This window comes from Mandrillus leucophaeus, unplaced genomic scaffold, assembly GCF_000951045.1.
Source record: "Mandrillus leucophaeus isolate KB7577 unplaced genomic scaffold, Mleu.le_1.0 Scaffold15, whole genome shotgun sequence".
NCBI lineage: Eukaryota > Metazoa > Chordata > Mammalia > Primates > Cercopithecidae > Mandrillus > Mandrillus leucophaeus.
The window spans coordinates 1212540-1234693 of NW_012101476.1; the positions used below are offsets into that span (position 1 = coordinate 1212540).

General features: G+C 49.6%; 1 protein-coding gene across 1 annotated transcript in view; it reads right to left on the reverse strand.

Moving 5' to 3' along the window:
- Positions 1 to 22154, reverse strand: part of DLG5 (discs, large homolog 5 (Drosophila)) — a 155354-nt gene that overhangs the window by 55937 nt on the left and 77263 nt on the right. The window contains exons 3-6 of the mRNA XM_011974879.1: positions 19825 to 19851; positions 10122 to 10284; positions 7621 to 7764; positions 6746 to 6929 (exon numbers count right to left, since the gene is read on the reverse strand). Of these exons, the coding sequence (XP_011830269.1) occupies positions 6746 to 6929; positions 7621 to 7764; positions 10122 to 10284; positions 19825 to 19851 (518 nt within the window). The remainder of the gene's footprint in view (positions 1 to 6745; positions 6930 to 7620; positions 7765 to 10121; positions 10285 to 19824; positions 19852 to 22154) is intronic.

Below are 22154 nucleotides of genomic sequence, written 5' to 3' on the forward strand. Positions count from 1 at the left end.
GGTTCTGGGCAGTAGCCCAGCAGAGCCCACCTCCACCAGTGCATGGCAGAATCAGGAGTCTATACCATGGTTCGGCCTCTTTGCAGTCCCCTGAACGGCTAACCTTGAGGGGCCTGGATCCAGGCCTGTGTGACAATCCAAGGATGATTCAGGGCCGTGGGAATCAGGCTGCCAGAAAGGGCCATGAGAGTGGGCCACGAATTCCCAGTGCGACAGGGTGGGTCAGGGAAATCCCAGCGCAGACCTCGAGGTCCTTTCTGCTGCTCCCCCCAGCCTTCATAACATGATGGGATACTCGGGTCAGAAGACCGAGAGAGAGAGATCAGGCCCCATACTGCTTCCACCACGATAACTGCCACCCTCGGCCTGTTCCACAGGTGAAAGCTCCTTGGGAAAGGGTCCTGCTCACCACGAGCTACTCCGCCTCCCTGCAACTCCTAACCTCCGGTTCTCACTCTAGCCTTGGAGTCAAACAGAATAACCTGTTCCCACAGGGCAGCAACTAGATACTCAAAGAGGCTCGCAGGCCTCCAAACACTTTTCACCCTTTCTCTACAAGCAGGACTCAGTGCCAGGCCTGTGCTATGTAACCAACAGCCTCTGAACAAAGCTGGGGAACCAGGTCACGGTTAACTCCGGAGAATCCGAAAAACTAAATCTATTGGTCTAGAACATTTCCCTGTCACCATTAGAGGATTATGTTCTTGGTAGGTATTTCCCACATGTACGTGCACACACACGTGCGCATGCACACACACACACATCTAACTACAGTCAAATGTTTAGCTTCCCAGAAAAGGCTAATGAAAGAGAGAACATTTAAATTTGGCCCAGAATTCTAAAATTAAAGTGATCACAGTTCACTGCAACCTCAACCTCCCAGGCTCAAGTGAGCCTCCTGCCTCAGCCTCCCAAGTAGCTGGGATCACAGGCATGCCCCATCACACCTGGCTAATTTTTTATTTTGTATAGAGATGGGGCGGCGGGGTCTCACTATGTTGCCCAGGCTGGTCTTGAGCTCCTAGACTCAAGTGATGCACTGGCTTCGGCCTCCCAAAGTGCTAAGATTACAGGTGTGAGCCCCCGAGCCTGGCCTGAGAGTCAACTTCTCCCCTCAGGCAGGCAGCAGTCTTTAGAGATGATGCCCTGCCGGCCTGAGCACAGGACAGTTGGCCTGTGAGTTTAAGGAGAAGGGGGTGGAAGTTACACTGGGGAGGCACAAAGACAGCCATAGTCTGGGCTGCTCCCTGCAGGGAGGCCAGGAAGAGACCAACCCTCCTACCTGTACCCCACACTGGTCAGAACACTCCTCTGTGGGCTTCTCTGTAAGGGATGCCCTTCAGCAACCAGGAAACCCCTCTCCTCCCTTCTTTCAGGCCCATCAAAGGGCATTCATTCAGGATACCTGGGACAAGAAAATCGACTTTCATGAATTACAAGAGAAAGTATATTTTATTTTATTTTATTTTTGAGACGGAGTCTCGCTCTGTCGCCCAGACTGGAGTGCAGTGGTGAGATCTTGGCTCACTGCAAGCCCCGCCTCCCAGGTTCATGCCATTCTCCTGCCTCAGCCTCCCGAGTAGCTGGGACTACAGGCGCCCGCTACCACGCCCGGCTAATTTTTTGTATTTCTAGTACAGACAGGGTTTCACCATGTTATGCAGGATGGTCTCGATCTCCTGACCTTGTGATCTGCCTGCCTCGGCCTCCCAAAGTGCTGGGATTACAGGCGTGAGCCACCGCGCCCGGCCAAGAAAGTATATTTTAAAGACAGGGGAAAGGGCAAGGAGGAGGAGACAGAAGACTCTTGGGGCCTGAGAGGTTTCCCAGATAGATTGGCAGGACCTAGGAGAACATGTGCACTGCCCTGGTCTCAGGAATTCTACCTGTAAGGCTCAAACTTCAAAACGTGTGTGCAAAAGAGCACAAAGACATGTGTGTCCACTGAAACACGGTTTGTAACATGGGAAGATGTTGACCACCAAGACGCTCCACACAGAATTTGATTAACACCTGACAGACAACAAAACAAGCACGGACCTTTTTGGATGTGCAAATTCACAGAAAATGTAAGGAAACCCATGATATATTGTAGGATATTTGTTTTGAAAGCAGGTTTCAGGGAACAAAAAACAAAACTATATGAGTATTAAATGTGACATTTTAAAAAAAAATCTACAAGGATCCACATCCATCCCAATGGTTTACCCAGAGGATGGTCATTTCCACAAAGCTAGGCTGGGTCTGAGGAGGTGGGTGGCTGCCTTCCACATTGGTTGAAGACTTTTTTCTATTTTAACCAGAGAATACGCACTATTTTAGTAAAGAAAAAAGATGCAAAAACACCCTCTACTTAGATTCCCCAACCAAGCCTTGTCAGGGTCTCCTGGGCTTTCTTGACACAGCCTAGAAGAATGCCCAAACCCAGAGACGGGGATGCCAGGCAGAGGCCCTCCCCAGCAAAACACACATACGGACAAAACACCTGTTTGCTGCTCTCAACCACGGCGCCCCCTCCCCCAGAGTGCCTCATTTCCTCTGAGATAAATCATGCAGAGGGCCGGGAAGCCCCACAAATCCCTCAAGCAAACACGCAAGTCAAACAGCACCATTTACCCTGCAAGGGCCTCTTCAAGTTTACAAGGCGTGGGAGGAACCCGGCAACAAAACTGCCCTTGTCCAGCAAGGTCGACCTTTGCCCTCGGGCCCAGCGGGGAGCAAGCCTGTGGCCATCCCCGTGTCCTCGCTTCCTCTGCTGCTGGCCTACTGCCACCTGGGCATCCACCCCACGCCTGACGAAGGCAAGAGGGCCCGGGATGCCGGGATAGGGGGCTGGCCGCCCAGCAGCTCTGAGATGCTCCCAGCCCTGCTCCCTGTGGCAGCCAGGCCTCTTCTCCTGGTGGGGTCTGGAGGTGGTGTTTGCTGGGAGGCACTGGTCCAGCTGAACTGACCTGGGGGACCCCAATGACCAGGATGCATCCCCACCCCCACCCCTGCTGCCAAGGACCACAGCGGTAGGAAAAGGAGAGCAGGGAATGGGCTGCGGGGTTGGAGAGGAAGACCCTCCCCTGTTAGGCAGACAGGAAAGGGAGAGAGGATGGGGGTGGGAGGGACGTCTCAGTCTGAATGTCTGTAAAGCTGAGCAGGTGCTCAAGAAAGTCAGAGAACAGGAGACAAGGAAACTTTACGGTTCTTGAGGGCAGAGTGCTCTTCCTAAAAAATAATTTTTTTAATTAAACAATGTTTTGTACAGATAGAGTCTCTCTATGTTGCCCAGGCTGATCTTGGACTCCTCGACCCAAGGGATCCTCCTGCTCTTTCCAAAGTGCTGGGATTACAGGCGTGAGCCACTGTACCCAGCCTGGATTTCTCTACTTATGACAAGGTGAACTTCTGAGTCTTTTTTTTTTCCTCTCTGAGTTATAATTTACATACCACACAAAGTGTACAATTCAGTTTAATATATTCACGAGGTTATGAATCCACAAAGTTGTGAAGCCACTACCACTATCTAATTCCAGAACATTTTTATCACCCCCAAAATAAACCAGTACCCATCAGCAGTCACTTCCCAAACCCCAAGCCCAAGACAACCACAAATCTGCTTTGTGTCCACATAGATTTCCCTGTTGTGGACATTTCATGTACCTGGAATCATAGTTTGTGGTCTTTTGTGGCTGGTTTCTTTCATTGGCTGTCATGTTTTTGAAGTTCATCCACATTATAGCATGGATCAGCATTGCATTCCTTGTTATGCTGAATAATACTCCATTGTATGGATAGATCACATTTTATTTATCCATTCATCAGTCAGTGGACCTTTGGGTTACCGGTTTTGGGCTGCTATGAATATTCACACCTCAAGTTTCTGTGTGGACATATATTTTCAGGTCTCCTGGGTGCACACCTAGGCGTGTCGCTGGGAGGTCAGCTGTTAGCTCTGTTTAGTTTTTTGAGGAATCACTAGGCTGCCTTTCACAGTGGCTGTATCATTTCTTCCCACCCACAATGTATGCAGGTTCTAATTTCTACACATCCTGGATGAGGCAGATTTAAACCCAGACTTGACAGGATTAGAACAATATCATTAATGACCACAACACTGACTGAGCGCCTCATACACACGGGCACACGGCGCCAGCGCCTTCCACGCAGTGTCTTCGTGACAGTCATATAAGACAATTCTGCTACACTGAGATGCTGCTCCAACCTCACACTTTCTAGCAAGGCTGTGGGGCTTCCTGCGGACCGAGGTGGAGTCATATACACTTTTGAAATGATGACTCTCTCAAGGAAGAATAGAATCCAAACTAAACCCCAAGGCAAAAGGTTACCTGAGCCAAGTGTAGACCAAGAAGAACAAACTGCTGGCAAAAGAGCAAGAAAACAAAGCACACAGCAGGGTGCAGGTGAAGGCTGGGAGGGGCCGCCTGCCCACAGGTGGGGGAAGTTACCACACACCCCAGGGCAGAGAAGGGGCTCAAACCCTTAGAGGCCCATCCCCTCGGGCAGCTTCCCGGGAGCTTTGTTTCAACACAGCACCGCCATCCTTACCTGCTTCACACGCAAGATTTCTCCAAAGGATTTCTTTTGAGGTTAAAAATATTTTTGCCTTTTTAGAAACTGAAAACCTACAGTCTTTAAATCTGTTTGCTCTAGGAAGCTCCACTGACATGCACAAGGAAGGGTCCCTGCAGGGGGAACGGGTTGTGGGCAGTACTAACCAGAGCTAGCAAGGCACCTTCTACTCTCATTTCATCCTTAGAGAAATGCTCCAAGAGCACCACCCCCACCTCCTGAACCTATAAAGGGTGGAAAGGGTGCCGTCGCAGCTTCTCTGAGCCATGCAGCAGGTGCGAGAAGGACAATCTTCCTGTTGCCGGCTTTCCATTACCAAGGCTCAGTCAAGACCTATGGGCTAAACACCAACCTCTGCCCCAGCCACCTCACACAACCAATTCCCCTAATCAGAGGGCACACAAAAAATACTCTAATAGCTCCAAGTATATCCATCTTAGGGTCCCTTGCTGAGCCTGCCCTGGTTACTCCACATAAAACCTCAATCAATACCGGAGAAAAGAAAATAAACAGCAAGTTTTTCAAGAGAAGCAAGTTTTTCAATGGAATACAGTTTCATTGGAATATGGAATATTCCTTTTATCTAAACAATTAAACCTTAAAGCCAGTAGGCAAAGTAGAGCAAGACAGGGACCTACACTGGGGCAGGTCGCCCCAGAGGGGATATCACAGCTGGCATGGAATGAGGAGGGGGTCCTGGCATCACATGAGGAGACCAGGCCTAGCAGAGAGAAGGCATGGGGTGGGAGAGCCCACAAAGGGTCAGGAGGGGATGAGAACGGGATGGGGGACTGCAGAGGGCGTGGGAGGCAGCTACACATGGGGAATTGACCAAGTAAACAAATTAAGAATAACAGGAATCGGCAGGGCACGGTGGCTCACGCCTGCAATCCCAGCACTTTGGGAGGCCAACGTGGGTGGATCATGAGGTCAGGAGATCAAGACCATCCTGGCCAACGTGGTGAACCCCGTCTCTACTAAAAACACAAAAATTAGCTGGGTGTGGTGGCGGGCGCCTGTAGTCCCAGCTACTCAGGAGACTGAGGCAGAAGAATCGCTTGAACCCAGGAGGCAGAGGTTGCAGTGAGCCAAAATCATACCACTGCACTCCAGCCTGGGCGACAGAGCAAGACTCCATCTCAAAAACAAAAAAACAAAAACAAAAACACAAAAACAAAAACACAGGAATTACGTTTGTCACTGTTTGTTTGTTGTTTGTTTGATTGGATTTTTTTTTTTTTTTTTTTTTGAGGCAGAGTCTCACTCTGTCACCCAGACTGGAATGCAGTGGTGCAATCCTGGCTCACTGCATGCTCTGCTTCCCGGGTTCACGCCATTCTCCTGCCTCAGCCTCCCGAGTAGCTGGGACTACAGGCGCCCGCCACCATGCCCGGCTAATTTTTTGTATTTTTAGTAGAGAAGGGGTTTCACCGTGTTAGTCAGGATGGTCTCGATCTCCTGACCTCATGATCCGCCCACTTCGGCCTCCCAAAGTGCTGGGATTACAGGTGTGAGTCACTGCACCCGGCCTTGTCACTGATGTTTTTAAAAGAAGTTACACAAACAAAAAGGGTGGAAACCACAATGAACCTGTGGTCTTGGATTAGAATTGAAAGTGTCAATGTGAACTCATGGCTTTCAATCTACATGTCTGATACAGAAATACAGATATACATATGTGTATGTATGTATGTGTATGGCCTTGTGCACATGTACACTTAGCTACTTCCTACTTCTTTCCACCGAGAGGGCCGGGAAACAGTGCTAACCCAAGCTACAAGCACATCCAGCACTTGGTTGGCTGTGTTTTTTTTTAGAGACAGGGTCTCACTCCATCGCCCAGACTGGGGTACAGTGGCATGATCATAGCTCACTATAACCTCAGACTCCTAGGCTCCAACGATCCTCCTGCCTCAACCTCCTGAGTAGCTAGGACTACAGGTGCACCACCATGTGCAGCTAATTTTTCTTTTTTTTGTAGAGATGGGGTCTTGCCATGTTGCCCAGGCTCATCTCAAGCAATCTCTCACTTTGGTCTCCCAAAGCGCTGGGATCACAGATGTGGGCCAACGTGCCTGACCTGGCATTTACTTCTCAATATTATTCTCCATTAAAAGGAATGAGGACTACTTGGGAGAAATGGCCAGTCTGCAGGAGCTGGGCCTACCTGCTGCTGCTGGGCACGGAGGTCACCGATCTCCTTCTGGTCTTCCTCGTGGAGCCGCTTCATGTCCTCCCACGACTGCTGCAGCAGGTTTCGCTCCCGCAGCAGCTGCCCATTCTCCCGCCTCAGCATGTCCACGTCATCCTTCAGCCGAGTCTGGTCACTCAGGAGCCGGCTGTGGAGTGTGCTGAAACACCCGGTACATGCTCAGGGAGCCCCAGCCAGCCCCTCACACCCTGCCCCACCCCAGGCCATCACCAGCCTCAGGTCTTCCCGTAGATACAGCAGACAGGAGCCAATGGCAGCTAGGTCTGTAGCACTCAGAGGCAAGCCAAAACCTGCTAACAGCCCAATTCCAGAAACATCCAAATCACCACTTACAAACCTGACACCAAAAAGGGCACATGTGTCTCCAGGGAAGGGAGACAGGCCCCTCTGGTACAGACCTAGTGCCTCCAAATACTGGGGCCTGGGCAGGTATCAGCAGGTGGGCAGGCAAAGACCCTCAGAGGGGTACTGGGAGACCAAAGGGAAACACCCCTTGGGCCTATCCTCCAGGAAGAAGCTGCAGTACGGCCCCTGGACAGAGACCCAGAGACCTGCCTGACTCCTGCTGCATGTTCTGAATCACTTTCCTGCCCGCCAGGTCTCTGAAGCTGGCAATAAGATGTGAGGGATTAACAGCCTTGTTTTAACACTTAGGAAAACTGGGGCCCAAAGGCACAAATACAACTGCTGTAGGCAGACTGCTTGCTGCTTGCTGCTTGCACAGGGACAGGACTAGAACCAGAACCCCTGGCTACCAAGTCCAGAGAAAAGAAGGGCAAAAGCAGCTGTCTGTGGGTGTTGGGGGCCCTGGCCAAGCAGGCCTCACTCACTGGTAGAAGTCAGTCTCCTTGGCCACCTCCTCACACCTCTTCAAGGCGTTGGTGTGCTGGTTCTGCAGGCTCTGCAGGTCCGACATGGCTCGCACGCACTGGATCTTCAGCCTCTCGTAGTCAGGATTCAGCCTGTGGTAGGGCCTGGCCCAGAGAGCAAACGGCCCCATGAACACAGGCCCCAGGATTCACACGGACAGGGGAGCCAGGTCCTGGATTAGGCCAGCCCAGTGGTTCCCAAATACTGGTCCCCTATGCACCACACACACCTAAGTGTTTGTTAAACTCAGGTATCCTGGCCTCACTCAGATCCACAGAATCAGAATCCCCAGGATGGAGGGAGCCATGGTTGCCTGAGCTCCCTGCATGGGCCTGGAGAGCTGAGATGGTGCCAACTTGTTCTGTAGGAGCTCCCAGGAGTCTCTACAACAGCTCTGAGTCCGCCAGAAACCTGTGATGAAATGTCTCTTCTCTGTAGGCCGGCCGTGGTGACTCACGCCTGTAATCCCAGCACTTTGGGAGGCCGAGGCGGGTGGATCACTTGAAGTCAGGGGTTTGAGACCAGCCTGAGCAACATGCTGAAACCCCGCCTCTACAAAAAAATTAAAAAATTAGCCTGGTGTGGTGGCATGTGCCAGTAGTCCCAGCTACTCAGGAGGCTAAGGTGGGAGGATCACTTGAGCCCAGAAGGTTGAAGATGCAGTGAGTCAAGATCACACCACTGCATTCCAGCCTGGGCAACAGAGAGGATCCTGTCTCAAAAATAATAAATAAAATAAAATAAAATAAAATAAAATATTAAATAAAAGAAATCTCTCCTCTCTTTAGAACGGTGACTGTCAATCTTGGGTACACATTAAAATACCAATGCCCAGATCAATTACATTAGCATCTCTAAGGATAAGACCCAAACATGAGAATTTTTAAAAACTCCCCAGGGATTCCAATGTGCAACCAAGGTTAAGAACACTGGCCATGAGCAGTGATCTCAGAGTAGGGTTCCCAGACTTGCAACACAGTATCATCTGGGAACTTGTCACAAATAGACATTCTCAGGCCTAGCCCCAGCCCCAGTCCTCCTGAGTCAGGTGTTCTGAAGGGAGGGAAAGAGAGGCAACAATCTGTGCATTAACAAGCTCTGTGGGTGATTCTGGTGCATGCTCAAGTTTGAGGACCCTTTTTCTAGAGCAGAGGTCAGCAGACTTTTTTTGCGAAAGGCCACATAGTAAATACTTAAGGCTTTGCACACTACATGGTTTCTGTTGCAACCACTCAACTCTGCCTTTGTAGCAGGAAAGCAGTCATAGACACTTTGTAACCAATGAGCATGGCTGTGTTCCAATAAAACTTCTTTTATAAAACAGGCAGTGGGCCCGTGGGCCACAGTGTGCCAACTCTCATGTGCTAGCACATTCACGTCTTCACTCGTCCTGCCTTTGGGCCAAATGACTGAGGGGCAGATCCTCACGAATATAAGCTCAAGGATCAGGCTCTGCAGCCCTGGCATAATCCCAGAGGCACAGAGTGCAGAGGCATAGACCCTTGCTCCTGAAGGAAAGAGGTGAAACTGAAGTGTTTACACCAAGCCCTCTTCCCTCCAGACCTCTACCAGCATGGGAGCTAAAGGAGAAACCACTCTGTGGCCCTCCTCCTTTCCAGAACGTCCTCTTAGATCATGCAGGTAGATAAAGACTCTCTCTCTGCCCCACCCTACCGGCCACGCTTCCCTGGTATCTACCTCTAACTCACAGCAAAAGAAGCAAAAATTTTCTTCAAAGCAACAAAGACACCAGGTAGAATGTGGTCTGTTTAAAACACATCATGTGGGGCCAGACGCTGTGGTTCACGCCTGTAATTCCAGCACTCTGGGAGGCCAAGGCAGGAGGATCACTGGAGCCTAGAAGCTCAAAACCAGCCTGGGCAACAACAAAAGACCCTGCTGCAGCAAAAAAAATTAAATAAAAAAAAAAATAGTTGGGCGTGGTGGCACACACCTATAGTCCCAGCTACTCGGAAGGCTAAGGTGGGAGGTTCACTTGAGCTAGGGAGGTCAAAACAGCATTGAACCATGATTGTGCCACTGCATTCTAGCCCAGGCAACAAAGCAAGACCCCGTCTCAAAAAACAAATAAAACACGTATGTGGCAGGGAACAATTAATATGTTTACCAAGCACATAAAGCTTCACTCAACTTAGGCAGGTCTAGGAGACATTGGTAGGAACACACACTCACACACTCTCACACACACACACGAGCCGACTTTGCACACAAGCACACCACTACTAAGGGGCCTCGCCACATGTGGGATGGGGACCTGCCCCAGAAACCTGTGGGTCCTGCCCCTGGGAAGCATTTCTGGACGTGAAGTGGGGAAAAGGGGACACTCAGGCAGTGTAGCCTGGACCCCCAGGAGCTAGGGGTGTCTGGGGGTGACAGCACCAGCATCGGGGTAGTAACCCCAACCATGGGGCCTGGGCAGGGGAGACAGCGTGATTACTACCTCTTGTCGAAGGCCGTGCCATGCGTGGCAAAGGCCAGGCGCTTGCGGAGCTCGTTCCTCTCCCTGGTCATCAGCCGCAGCTGGATGGAGAGGTTCTCCACCTTCTCGTTCACCTGCCGGTCAGTGAGGAGGGGTGGTGGGGACGGTGCCTTCCCGGTAGTGCCTGTAGAAGGGGAATAATAAAGTGAACTTGCATTCATCTGGCATTCACGAGGCGTCCGGTGCTGTTCGGAGCTGTTGTCTTGTGTTAGCTGTTCGTGACACCCCAACAAGTGGGTCCTCTTACCATTCCCCTTTCATAGATGAGAACACTGAGCCGGAGAGGGTAGCAGGTAGAACTGAAAGTGAGTGCAGGGCATCTGGCTCCAGCATCCAAGCACTCAACAACCCCAGTAACCACCCCAGCAAGGCACATGGAGCAGGACAGACCAAACTGTGCCCTGAGGAGAGTGGAAGGCACGGCTCGAGGAGGAAGGCACACCTGAAATCCAGTGACGCTATTAAGGACCAGGGCAGCTGGGGCCCAAGGGCCATGTCCCCGCCCTCCTCGACCAGGACTGGACACTGCACGGCTCCCTTTTTGCAAGCCATCCACCCACCTGACAGACCTGCCCAACCAGCCCAGGCGTGCAGGCTAAAAGGAGGGCTGCTGGCTCCCAGCTTAGGTCAGTGTGACGCCATTCAAGTTGGTCCTGATGCCTCCAGGCTACTTAACCCTCACTAGCCCTCATCACCCACCCTAGGACTGAGTGTCCTGCAGGGAGCCCCACACCTTATGCTCCTAGCAGGCAACAGCCACCGCTGCCACCACCACCTCTGACAAGATCCAAATCCATTTCTAGGAAGAAAGCACCTCATTCCAGGAGAAGAGACTAATCCATGGTGCTTTTATATTGAACCCTGTCAATATGTCTACCTGATACCTCAACCAACCCTAGAGACCCTTGGTGAGGTCAGAGGAGCTCACAGCAAACATCCAATTTGTGGATGGGATCTGGCAGGCTGACTCATGTCAGGGGACACAGTGTTTGTTCTGCAGTGGACCCACAACGCACAAAGGGCATAGGACATGACAGGTCTGACTCTCTGTGCCGTCCTGACCACCCATGTCCCACTGATCCTTGTTGGCCAAATGTTCATGCAAACCAAGAGTCCCCCAAGACAAAAGCTGTGGCTTGGGGCCTTCCAGAAGGGCCAGGGAGGATAGGGAGCTCAGCGCCAGGCATGACAAGCCAGACCACTGTGGGAGGGGGAGCCTCAACTCCCAGCGCTGCACTTTTCAGTGTTTTTTGGTTGTGGAACCCCAACCACCTGACTCCAGCATCCCCTGAAATGCACGACAGTCATGTGCCAAAAGATGTTTCAGTCAATGATGGACCACATGTAGGACAGTGGTCCCATAAGATTATAATAGAGTTAGAAACAAAAGAAATAAGTGTTTTAAAAAAAAAAAAGATTAAACCACATCTCTACAAAAAAATACAAAAATCTTAGCCAAGAGTGGTGGCTCATGCCTGTAATCCAAGCACTTTGGGAGGCCAAGGCAGGCAGATCCCTTGGGCTCAGGAGTTTGAGACCAGCCTGGCCAACATGGCGAAACCCAGTCTCTAACAAAAAATACAAAAAAATTAGCTGGGTGTGGTGGCACGTGCCTAGAGTCACAGCTACTTGGGAGGCTGAGCCCAGGAGGTCAAGGCTGCAGTGAGCCGAGATCACTCTACTGCATTCCAGCCTGGGTGACAGAGCAAGAACTTGTCTCTAAAAAAATAAATTAAAAGATTACGATAGAGGTGAAAAATTCCTGTCACCTAATGACGTCTTGCTGATTCTGACCCTCTGTAGCCCTAGGCTAATATATTAATGTATTTGTGTCTTAGTTTTTAACAAAAAAAGTTTTAAAAGTACAAAAATAATTTAAAATTTTTTAAATAGAAAAAGCCTATAAAATAAGGATATAAAGAAAGAAAATATTCAGCTGTACAATGTATTTGTGTGCATTCTTTTTTTTTTTGAGACAGGGTCTTGTCGTCACCCAGGCTGGAATACAGTGGCACAATCTCGGCTCACTGCAACCTCTGCCTCCTGGGCTCAAGCGATCCTCCCACCTCAGCCTCCCAAGTAGCCGGGACTACAGGCATGTGCCACCACGCCCAGCTAATTTTTTTGTACAGACAGGGTTTTGCCATGTCGCCCAGGCTAGTCTCAAACTTCTGAGCTCAAGGGATCTACCTGCCTTGGGTTTCCAAAGTGCTCGGATTACAGGCATGAGCCACCACACCTGGCCCAATGTGTTTGTGTTTTAAGCTAAGTGCTATTACAAAACAGTCAAAAAGTTAAAAAAATATATATAAAGTTTATAAAGTAAAAAAGTTACAGTAAGCTATAGTTTACTATTGAAGAAGGAAAAATATTTTCTATAAGTTGAATACAGCCTAAGTGTACCGTGTTTACAAAGCTTACAGCAGTGTACAGTCATGTCCTATGCCCTCACATTCTCTCCTCACTCACTCACTGACTCACCCAGAACAACTTCAGGTCCTGCAAGCTCCATTCATGTAAGTGCCCTGTACAGCTGGACCATTTTTTATCTTTTATTCTGTACTTTTGCTGCACCTTTTGTTTTCTATGTATAGACACACAAATACTTACCATTGTGTTACAACTGCCTACCGTAGCCAGTACAGTACTATGCTGCACAGGTTTGCAGCCTAGGAACAACAGGCCATATCATGTAACCTAGGTATGGGGTAGATACCATCTAAGTTTGTGTAAGCACACTCATGTTTACACAATGACTAAATTACCAAATGACAACGCATTTCTCAGAATGTGTCCCTGTCATTAAGCAACACAGATTGTGTTTAAAAGCCACCAGTACCATGACAACCAGGATTTCTGTGCTCCAGGCCACACCTTTGTGGTCAAAATATTCTTTGGAGGTGAGGCCAGGGGTCAGCATCTCCCCTCCCCAAAGGGGTCTCCTCTACAGCTTCAGAAGCCTTCCCACACCTTTCCGCCAAGAGACCCTCAGCTTCACTGCTGCCCCCAGCAGTTTTGCGGGTCAGGTGGGTGATGGTGCTGAGTCATCTGACTGACTATAACCTACCTGACTCTCCAACAAGTGGGGCTTCCTTTGAATGTGCCTGCTACTCAACCTCTAACCAAGCCCAGGGGGAGGTTATGTTCCAAGCATTGATTTCACCGTCGCAACAACCTCACAGGTGTGTACTGATAACATCGTCCCCATTTCACAGGTGAGAAACTGAGGCCCAGCAAGGTTAGGTCGTTGACTCAAGTGCCCAGGCAGTCTGGATTGGAAGCACATGTGCTTCACCCTCATGCCTTGCTGCCTCCCAAATAACAACCATCAGTAACATGCACTTCAAGCCTGGCAGGTTTTGTTTTTTGTTGTCGTTCTGTTTTTTTTTTTTGAGACAGAGTTTCACTCTTGTTGCCCAGGCTGGAGTGCAGTGGTGCAATCTCGGCTCACTGCAACCTCCACCTCCTGGGTTCAAGCGATTCTCCTGCCTCAGCCTCCAGAGTAGTTGGGATTACAGGCATGTGCCACCATGCCCGGCTGATTTTTTGTATTTAGTAGAGATGGAGTTTCACCATGTTGGCCAGGCTGGTCTCAAACTCCTGACCTCAGGTGATCCGCCCACCTCAGCCTTCCAAAGTGCTGGGATTACAGTGAGGCACCACACCCGGCCATGCCTGGCAGTTTTTGAAATGCTTTTCATATATTATCCCGTTCAATCCTCATAAGGTAGATATCACTGTTATCCTCATTTTGCACATCGGGAAACACAAGCTTACCAAGGTTACATAGTGTGTCCAGGTCACAGAGGTATGGAATATGGACCTCTAAATGATCCTAGAAACCAAGGTATTAACCTCAAAGCTTGCACATTTTTGGATCTTAGGACCGCTATATTTATCTGACACTCTAAAGAGCTTTTGTTCATAGACGTTATGTCTAATAAAATTTACAAGATTAGAAATCAAAACCAAGAAAAATTTTTAAATATTTACTTATTTTTTAAAAAGTCAAAACTCCATTGTATATTCACATAAGATTTTTCATGGGACATTAACCACCCTTTCCATTACAAAACAAAACAATGCGGCAGGAAGAGTGTCATTGCTTTGCATTTTGTTACACAGGCTGTTTAACATCCAGCTTCACAGAGACAGCTGAAGTCTCATCTCTGTGTAATGTCACACACCCAGGATGGAACCTTTAGAAAACTGCACTCTACACCCATGTGAGGATGAGAACATAAAAGACCAGTGGCATCCTAGGATCATTATGAAAACAGTCTCACCTCACCAGCCCTCTGAAAGGACCTCAGGGACATTAGGCCACACTTTCAGAATGGCTATTATATGCTATAATCAAGTTCAAGAAATAGTAGAGAAACATCAAATGTTCAGTTTCACAACAGAAAAGCACCATCAGGCCTAGTAACCTGCCTTTGGGAAGATAAGAAATTTTGAATTTCATCCCCATTTTGTAAATGAGGCAACAGAAAGATGCAGCCCTGACTTTCGAGGAAGCTGGAGAGAAGAGAGGAGGCGGCAGGACAGAAGGAAGGGCTCAGAACCATCCCAACACTTCCCATCTCTGTCTCCAGACGTCTCAGTCTACAGCCATGAGGACCTGGGGGTGGCTGGCCACACAGATAAAGTAGCAATGACATGTGCCAAGCACTGCCCAAGCACTGGGTTCTGTGCTAAAGACACTCCACCTTCAACTCATTAATCTCCGCAGCTCCCTACTGGTGTTGTGCTAGGATCGCTCCTCGAGAATCACGTCCAGAAAGACTACATGGCTAGGAAAATGGGATTCCCATGCAGTCTCAGATCTGACATCAGAGCCAGCACCTCAACCACCCCCACAATACTGCCTCCTAATAGGGAAGGATTCCTGTTCCATTTCTCCTGGCCCAAAGGCTTGAGCATACAGGACATATACAGAAAGTAAGGTCAACCAGACCTGAGATCCATCACACAGCAGGCTCTCTGACCCAGCAGAAAGTGCAGCCCATGCCTCTGGCCTTTTGTAGTTGGGGGCTGAGGAGGGCCAAGGAGGGCCACAGGGGACCTCATGACCAATCTCAAGATGTGCTACGCCCAGAAGTTCCAAAAGAACAGCAAGGGTTGCAGAAAATCCTCTCGATCCCCATTCAACTGAAGTTTTTGTCTTTTTACTTGCATCTAGAGGTTGACAGATATTCTGAAAATGATGCAGCCCTACCATACAAATGGTTGCCAGGATCCCTCAAATGGCCACTAAGACCAAACTCCACAGTGAAGGAGCTCACTACTTCCCAGCAGCACCCATCTTATCTCTCCCCCTAAAATGATGCCCTCTACTGAATTAATCTGTCTCTGGATATTCCCTCCACTGACCCTTGATCTAACCCCTAAAGCCCACAAGGAACAACTGGATTTCTTGTATGCAATAGACCTGTAAGCATTTGAAGACAACCATGAAGTTCCTTTACCACCATATGCCCATCAGAATGGCTAAAATAAAAAGCAATGCCACCAAATGCTGGCAAGGATACAGCTGGATTCTCAAAACTGGAATTCTCAAACACTGCTGATGGGAATACAAAGTCATGCAGCCACTTCAGAAAACAGTTTGACGGTTTCTTATAAAGCTAAACATGCAATTGCCATACCACCCAGCAATCCCATGCTTAGGTATTTTACCCAGGAGAAATGAGAATTTATGTGCATACAAAAACCAGCACACAGCTGTTCAGAGCAGCTAGGGAATGAATAAACAACGGTGTTATGTCCTTATGATGGAGTATTACTCAGCAATGAAAAGGGATGAATGATACAACTGTGGATGCACGCAGGGTGTGGGGGAAGCTGGAGTGCCCTGCGTTAAGCGAAAGAAGCCCAACTCTAAAAGGTACAGACTACACGACCACTGATATGACATTCTGGGAAGGGCAACACTACAGGAACAGAAAAGAGATGAGTGGCCGCCAGGGACTGAGGGTGGGGAAAAGGGCAGACTGCAAAGGTGCAGAGGGAATTTTTAAGATACAGAAGGAAGTGTTCTGTATCTTAAAAGTAGCAATGGTTGCATGACTATTTGTCAAAACTTGAACTGTATACTTTAAAAAAATACACTTTAGTGTATGTAAATTATATCTCAATGAACATAACCTTAACAAAAAAAAATTTTTTTGAGACACGGTCTTGCTCTGTCACCCAGGTTGGAGTGCAGTGGCACAATCATGACTCACTGCAACCTCGACCTCCTGGGCTCAAGCAATCCTCCCACCTCAGCCTCCCAAGCAGCTGGGACTACAGGGGTGTGCTACCATGCCTGGCTAATTATTATTTTTTTTTTTTACTTTTTGTAGCAACAGGGCCCCACTATGTTGCCCAGGCTGGTCCCAAACTCCTGGGCTCAAGCCATCCTCCTACCTTGGCCTCCTGAAGTGCTGGGATTATAGGTGTGAGCAACCACACCTAGCCTCACAACACTTTTTTTTAAGAAAACCAAACTGTGATGCCCTGAATGAAGCCATCATCCTACGAGTGATGTTGACAGGTAAAGAGATGAGGACTAACCTCCTCTGCTGTCACTGTGGTTATTTACAGTAAACTTTTTAAAAACAGGCAAAGCAAAAACTAACATCAAGCTGGGTTGTCAACAAAAGCCTCCAAAGTAGCTGTCAACAAAAGCTTCCAATGCAGTTCTAACCTTGTGCAGTTGTTCTTCTGGACTCAAAAGCAAAGCTGTCAACTCTCCCACGACCTCAGGCTTTCCTTACCCAAGTCTGGCAACCCCTGGAGAAGGAGGCAGATTTTCCTTTTCCTTTTGTGTTCAGGATCAGATTTCAGAGGTAAAGGATTTGGTTTGGACTAAAATGGCCAAAAGAGGAAGACACCAGACCAGGAGCAGGCTCTGGATGGTGGACAAAGAGCAGCCGGTGGCTGTTCTTTTCACCCCCATTTTATAAAGGAGGCAACAGCAAGACGCAGCCTGGCTTAGGAGGAAGCTGGAGAAAGGAGAGAAGGAAACAGGACAGAAGGAAGGGGCTCAGAGCCATGCCAACACAACCCATCACAGTCTCCAGCCATGAAGACCTCGGGGCAGCCAGCCTCCTTTTGATCTGGGTGTAAGAAGGAGGACAGAAGGGAGTGTCCCCATCACAGGAATCCTCAGCTCCTTGTGTCAGTTGCCCTGGCTGCTACTATCACTACCACCGAGGCTCAGCAAATGGACTGGCGGCTAGATGGATTTCTCAGCCACCACCCTTTGTCCTGAGCTCCCTCACTGTCATGCTCCCACTGAGGTGCCTCCTTGGTCTTACAGCTGGGCAGGTCTCATCTTTGCTTCTAGGCCCTGTAGGCCTGTGCTTCCAGGAGCCAGAGAGATGTCCAGGTAAACTTCCTAGCCACTTCCAGGCCCTGGCTACCAGGGAGAGGCAAAGCAGTGGCAGAGCACAGTCATCAGAGCACCAAGTCATCCTCACCTACAACTCAGGACACCCACAGCCGTCCAGGAAAGACCCAGGCCTTGCCTGGGGTGAACGAGTGCTTCTTAAAGCACCTAAGTTTCACTAGAGAACCTGCTAGGCAAAATTTCAGGTCCCACCTGGACCCACTGAATCAGAAACCCTGGCAGTTTAAGTCCCTGCAGCACTCCGTGTTGTAAAAGCCCTCCGGGTGATTCTGATGCCTGGTACAGTTTGAGAACCTCTGTTCCCGACCAAAGTTGCATTTGCTGGCCAGAATGGACTTATTTCTCCCTTGTTTTACTGGCTATCCAGCAGCCACTGCCTTTAAAGGAATCCCCCGTTGATGTCATCAACAATGAAGGCCAAAGGGGGACACCCCCCCTTAGTCAATGAGTATGTGACTCCAGATCAGTGTTTCCCCAGCTTGGAGTGAAAGGAGGTTAGATTCCAATGCTGCAAGTCCAGGCCCCAGATCTCCAGCCAGATCAAAGACTTGCTTTCGAACCCTTGACTCAGGGTCTGCTTTTCAGAACCCAAACCACCATAAGCAGCCATGGCCAACTACTTCCCAGCTGCGTCTGAGTCCAGAGCACCTTTCCTAGAAGGCCCAATTCAAGGGCCACTTCCTCCAGGAAACTTTCTCTGATTCACCTCATCAGAACTAACTGCTTCTTCCCGAGTTACTTCTTTCTTTCTGCTCTCTACACAGAGCAGAATAGCCAGTCGTGCCAGACAGTACCTGTCTCCCTGGCAGTGTGATAACATTGGGGGCCATGCTCACCGCGATCCCTATGAGTACCAAACACCTGCCCCACGAGGAGGAGGCATTCCCATCTCTGATAAATTGGCTTTGCAAACGGTTATCCCTGATCCAAAAGTCTGGGCCAGGAATGAAGGATCAGAGGTCACAGGGCGTCAGTGGGCAGCCCCCACTTCCCTGATGGCTCACCCCACCTCCCTCTGTCAACCAGCAGAAGCACTTTCAAGGAGTCTTCCCTGGGATACGAGAGAAGCCCTCCAGCTCTTTCTCCTGCCAATAAGCCTGGAGACCTCTCCATTTAATAAGAAATCTCCTGCTATTTCAATCTTCATGGAATTTAAGGCTCACTTTACAAGAGATGCCCAAGAATGTCTCTTCTCCTCCTTAAAACCTCCCCAGTTTTCCAAGATGAGAAATAAAAGGCTACTGAGAAATTAGGTCAGGATGAATGGGGAGGAAAAAAGTATTGATTGCCTGAAACTAGTGCGCAGTCCCGGGCAGATCCACAGGGTAGGGTCGGGGGCAGGTCACAACAACAGGCACAGGAGGCGGGGGAGGAGGGCCTCAGGGAAGCTGTGTGTGCTTAGCTGATGAAAACCCATGAAAACTGCCCGAGGAGGCCTTGGCACAAAGACCTGCCGCCCTTAAGGCTGTTGGCAAAGGTGAGTTGTGAGTAGGGCCAGGCTGGAGATCTGAGACCGGACAGACCGCCTGAGAGAATGCTGTCTACACGCCCAACGCTTCAGCCTCCGATTTCCTCTCATGCCGAATACAACCTGCCATTCTTTTCCCAGCCATTTCCATTTAGGGAGATGTAAATGGGAAAGTGGAGGTGATTTTTTTTTAGAAGGATCTTGCTCTTGCCTTTCCTCAGGTTCCTAAGATCACCATGTGACCTTACCAGTGGCCCCTCCTGCCAGGGCAGTGTGTGCTTGTAGACTTCTGCGTCTCATCAGGTGTGGCTGAGCCAGCAGGAACTCCCTGGCAGGTGCTGGAGTGCTCCCAGGGCCAGCCCCACCAGGCATTCCGCCCCGAGGGACTGGTGCAAGCCTGGTACAGACATTCCGGTTCTCTTCCCAGAGATGAGGTTGGGCCAGCCCATCTCAAACTGGAGGGCTAGTAAGCTGTAGAAACCCTCAGAGTTTCTGATGCAGCAGGGATGGGAGGAAGCTCAAACCTGCATCTCTAATGAGTGTCCCCGTGGTCCAGGGACCAGGCTTTGTGAGCCACTGGTTTCGGCACGAACAAGCAGCCAACTGTGGTCACTGAGAGGAGGCCATGCTGAGGGACTCTGGAACAGGTTCCTTTGCTCATAAAAACCCCACCTTCTTCTGCCACTCACCGCAGATGGCTACAGAGCACTTGGAATGTGGTGGATTTGCCTGAGAAACTAGACATTTAAATTTCATTTTAATTCATTTAAATTTAAGTAGCCACTTGTGGTTAGTGGCGCCCATACTGGACACTGCAGACCCGGACACTGTCAGGTCTGGATGTGATGGCTGGAGCTGCTGCTACAGACACCCCACCATGAGACTGTGGGAAGACAACGCACAGAGGAGGACAGAGTTGCATCCCCCTGTACTGGCTGTCCTCAGCACAGCCTCATATGGGAGCTCATACATTTCCTGATTGGTTAAGCTGGTATGAGTGGGTGTTCCCTGATGCCTGCACCCAAAGGACAATGGCAACCTCAAGAAGAAAAGCAAGAGAAGCAAAAATCGGTTCCCTGTGAACTCAAGAGGCTCTGCCCAGAAGGGATGCAACCACTTATTTCAGCATTAAATATCCAGACACAGACAGTACAGACCCAGCCTGCTCCAAGAAACACATCAGAGCCCTGCCCTCTGCCTGCCTGTGATGCCCAGGAAGAGCATGGGGATACTGTTGACGGCTCCATCGCAAGGACTGAGCCAGCTTCAGGTGAGTGCACAACCAACTGGTGGGTCACGGCCATGACGCTTCTTCCAGAGTACGCTGGGGTCCAGCTGCCCAAGAAATATCTTCCTACTCAGGCTAGGAATTCCGCCATCAGCAGTAATTGCTATGGGTTAGGCAATACCCATCTCTAGAATTCCCTTTTAGAATGCACATGTGCCTAGGAAAGGTAACGATTTAACCCTTGAAATGCCGATGGGAATGAGTTTGCTGATTGCGATCTGTCAGACAGATACTGGTGAAGGGTGAAAAACTAGACAGGTCAGAGGTGTATGCTCAGGGCTCACCCAGTCCACCTTAAAAAGCCTCACCTTCCCCATCTACTGATCCTGACTGTCCCACTCCATGCACTTCCTGAAGGGTGAGTCCTACCTTCCAAATTCCAACAATCCCATCATTCCATTGATGTGTCTCCAGGCACCAAAAGCAGGCAGAACAAAGTAATAGGATACCGTTAGGAGCTTTGAATTGCAGTCCCAGAAGGGCCCGCCCTGAGTCCTAAACAGGATGAGGGTTATAGGGGGAACTGTGTTTTTATGGGTGGAATTGTGGCCCCCTAAAAGATGCTAAAGTCCCAATCCAGTAAATGTGAATGTGAACCTTATTTGGAAAGGTCAAAGCATTACCTTTCCGAGGTACATCTGCATTCTAAAAGGGGAGTCCCGAGAGGCGCGCTGCTCAGCCCACGGCAGTTATGGCTGATGGTGAAACAATCTTTACAGATTATCAATTTAAGATGAGGTCTTGCTGCCGGTAAGGCAGGCTCCTAGGCCAATGTGACCAGTATCCTTATTAAAAGGGGAAATTTGGAGACAGACACACACGGAGGGAGAGTATCATGTGAACACAAAGGCAGAGATCAGTGTAATGTTGGCAAACCAAGGAGCACCAAGGATTACCAGCAAGCCACCAGAAGCGAGGAGAGAGGCCCAGGACAGATCCCTCCCTAGCACCTTCAGCCCCCGTGGCCTCGCTAACACTTTGATCTTGGGCTTCTGAACTCCAAAACTGTGAGACAATCAATTTCTACTGTGTAAGCCACCTGGTCTGTGGCACTTTATTATAGCAGTCCTAGAAAACTAAGATGGAACTCCCCCGCTGGTCACTGTCTTCCCTCTCTTCACACTGCCTGCCCTTATTTAACTGTTTCCCACCAAAAGACCCTAACATCCAGGAGTGTGGGGCCCACATCTGCCTAATTCACCACTACAGCCCAAGCCCACCTCTGGCACACTGGAGGTGTTCAGGATGTGAACTGACATATGAAAGAGCCGTCCTGACTAGTCCTAGAATCTCAGGCATGTGACTTCCCCTCCCAGAATGTCAGTTTCCCCATCTCTCTGCAGAGGGAAAAGAAAATAGTCGGAGTAGATGACTTCTGTGAGTCCTTCAGGCTCAAATACGCTGGAACTCACCACTGAAGGTGTCTGCATCCATCACGGTCAGATCAGGCAATGAGAAACCCCACTAGAGGTGCTAAAACAGAGGGAATGGGCCACAGAGGTGTGGGAAGGCTGAGACTACTGCGGCCTTCCTGCTGGACTTCAGTGAACTCAGAGAAGGGCTGGCCTCATTTTATGGGTTTTCTGAAACCCATGTTCAGAGAAACATATCCAATTCAGCGTGGACTGGCAATGCCTATCCCCAAGGAAACTCCAAAAGGGGTGAGTCTCCTGGGCAGTGGCCACTGAGTTACTACGAGGCCTGTAGAGTGGAGGTGGGGATAGTGGGACAACAGGCTCCCCTAGAAGCTCTGTGCCCGGACAAAGTGAACAATGGCAAAACATGTGCCTCCCAGCACTCACCTCCCCACCTCCCTTCTAACATCAGAAATGGGTTTTTGCT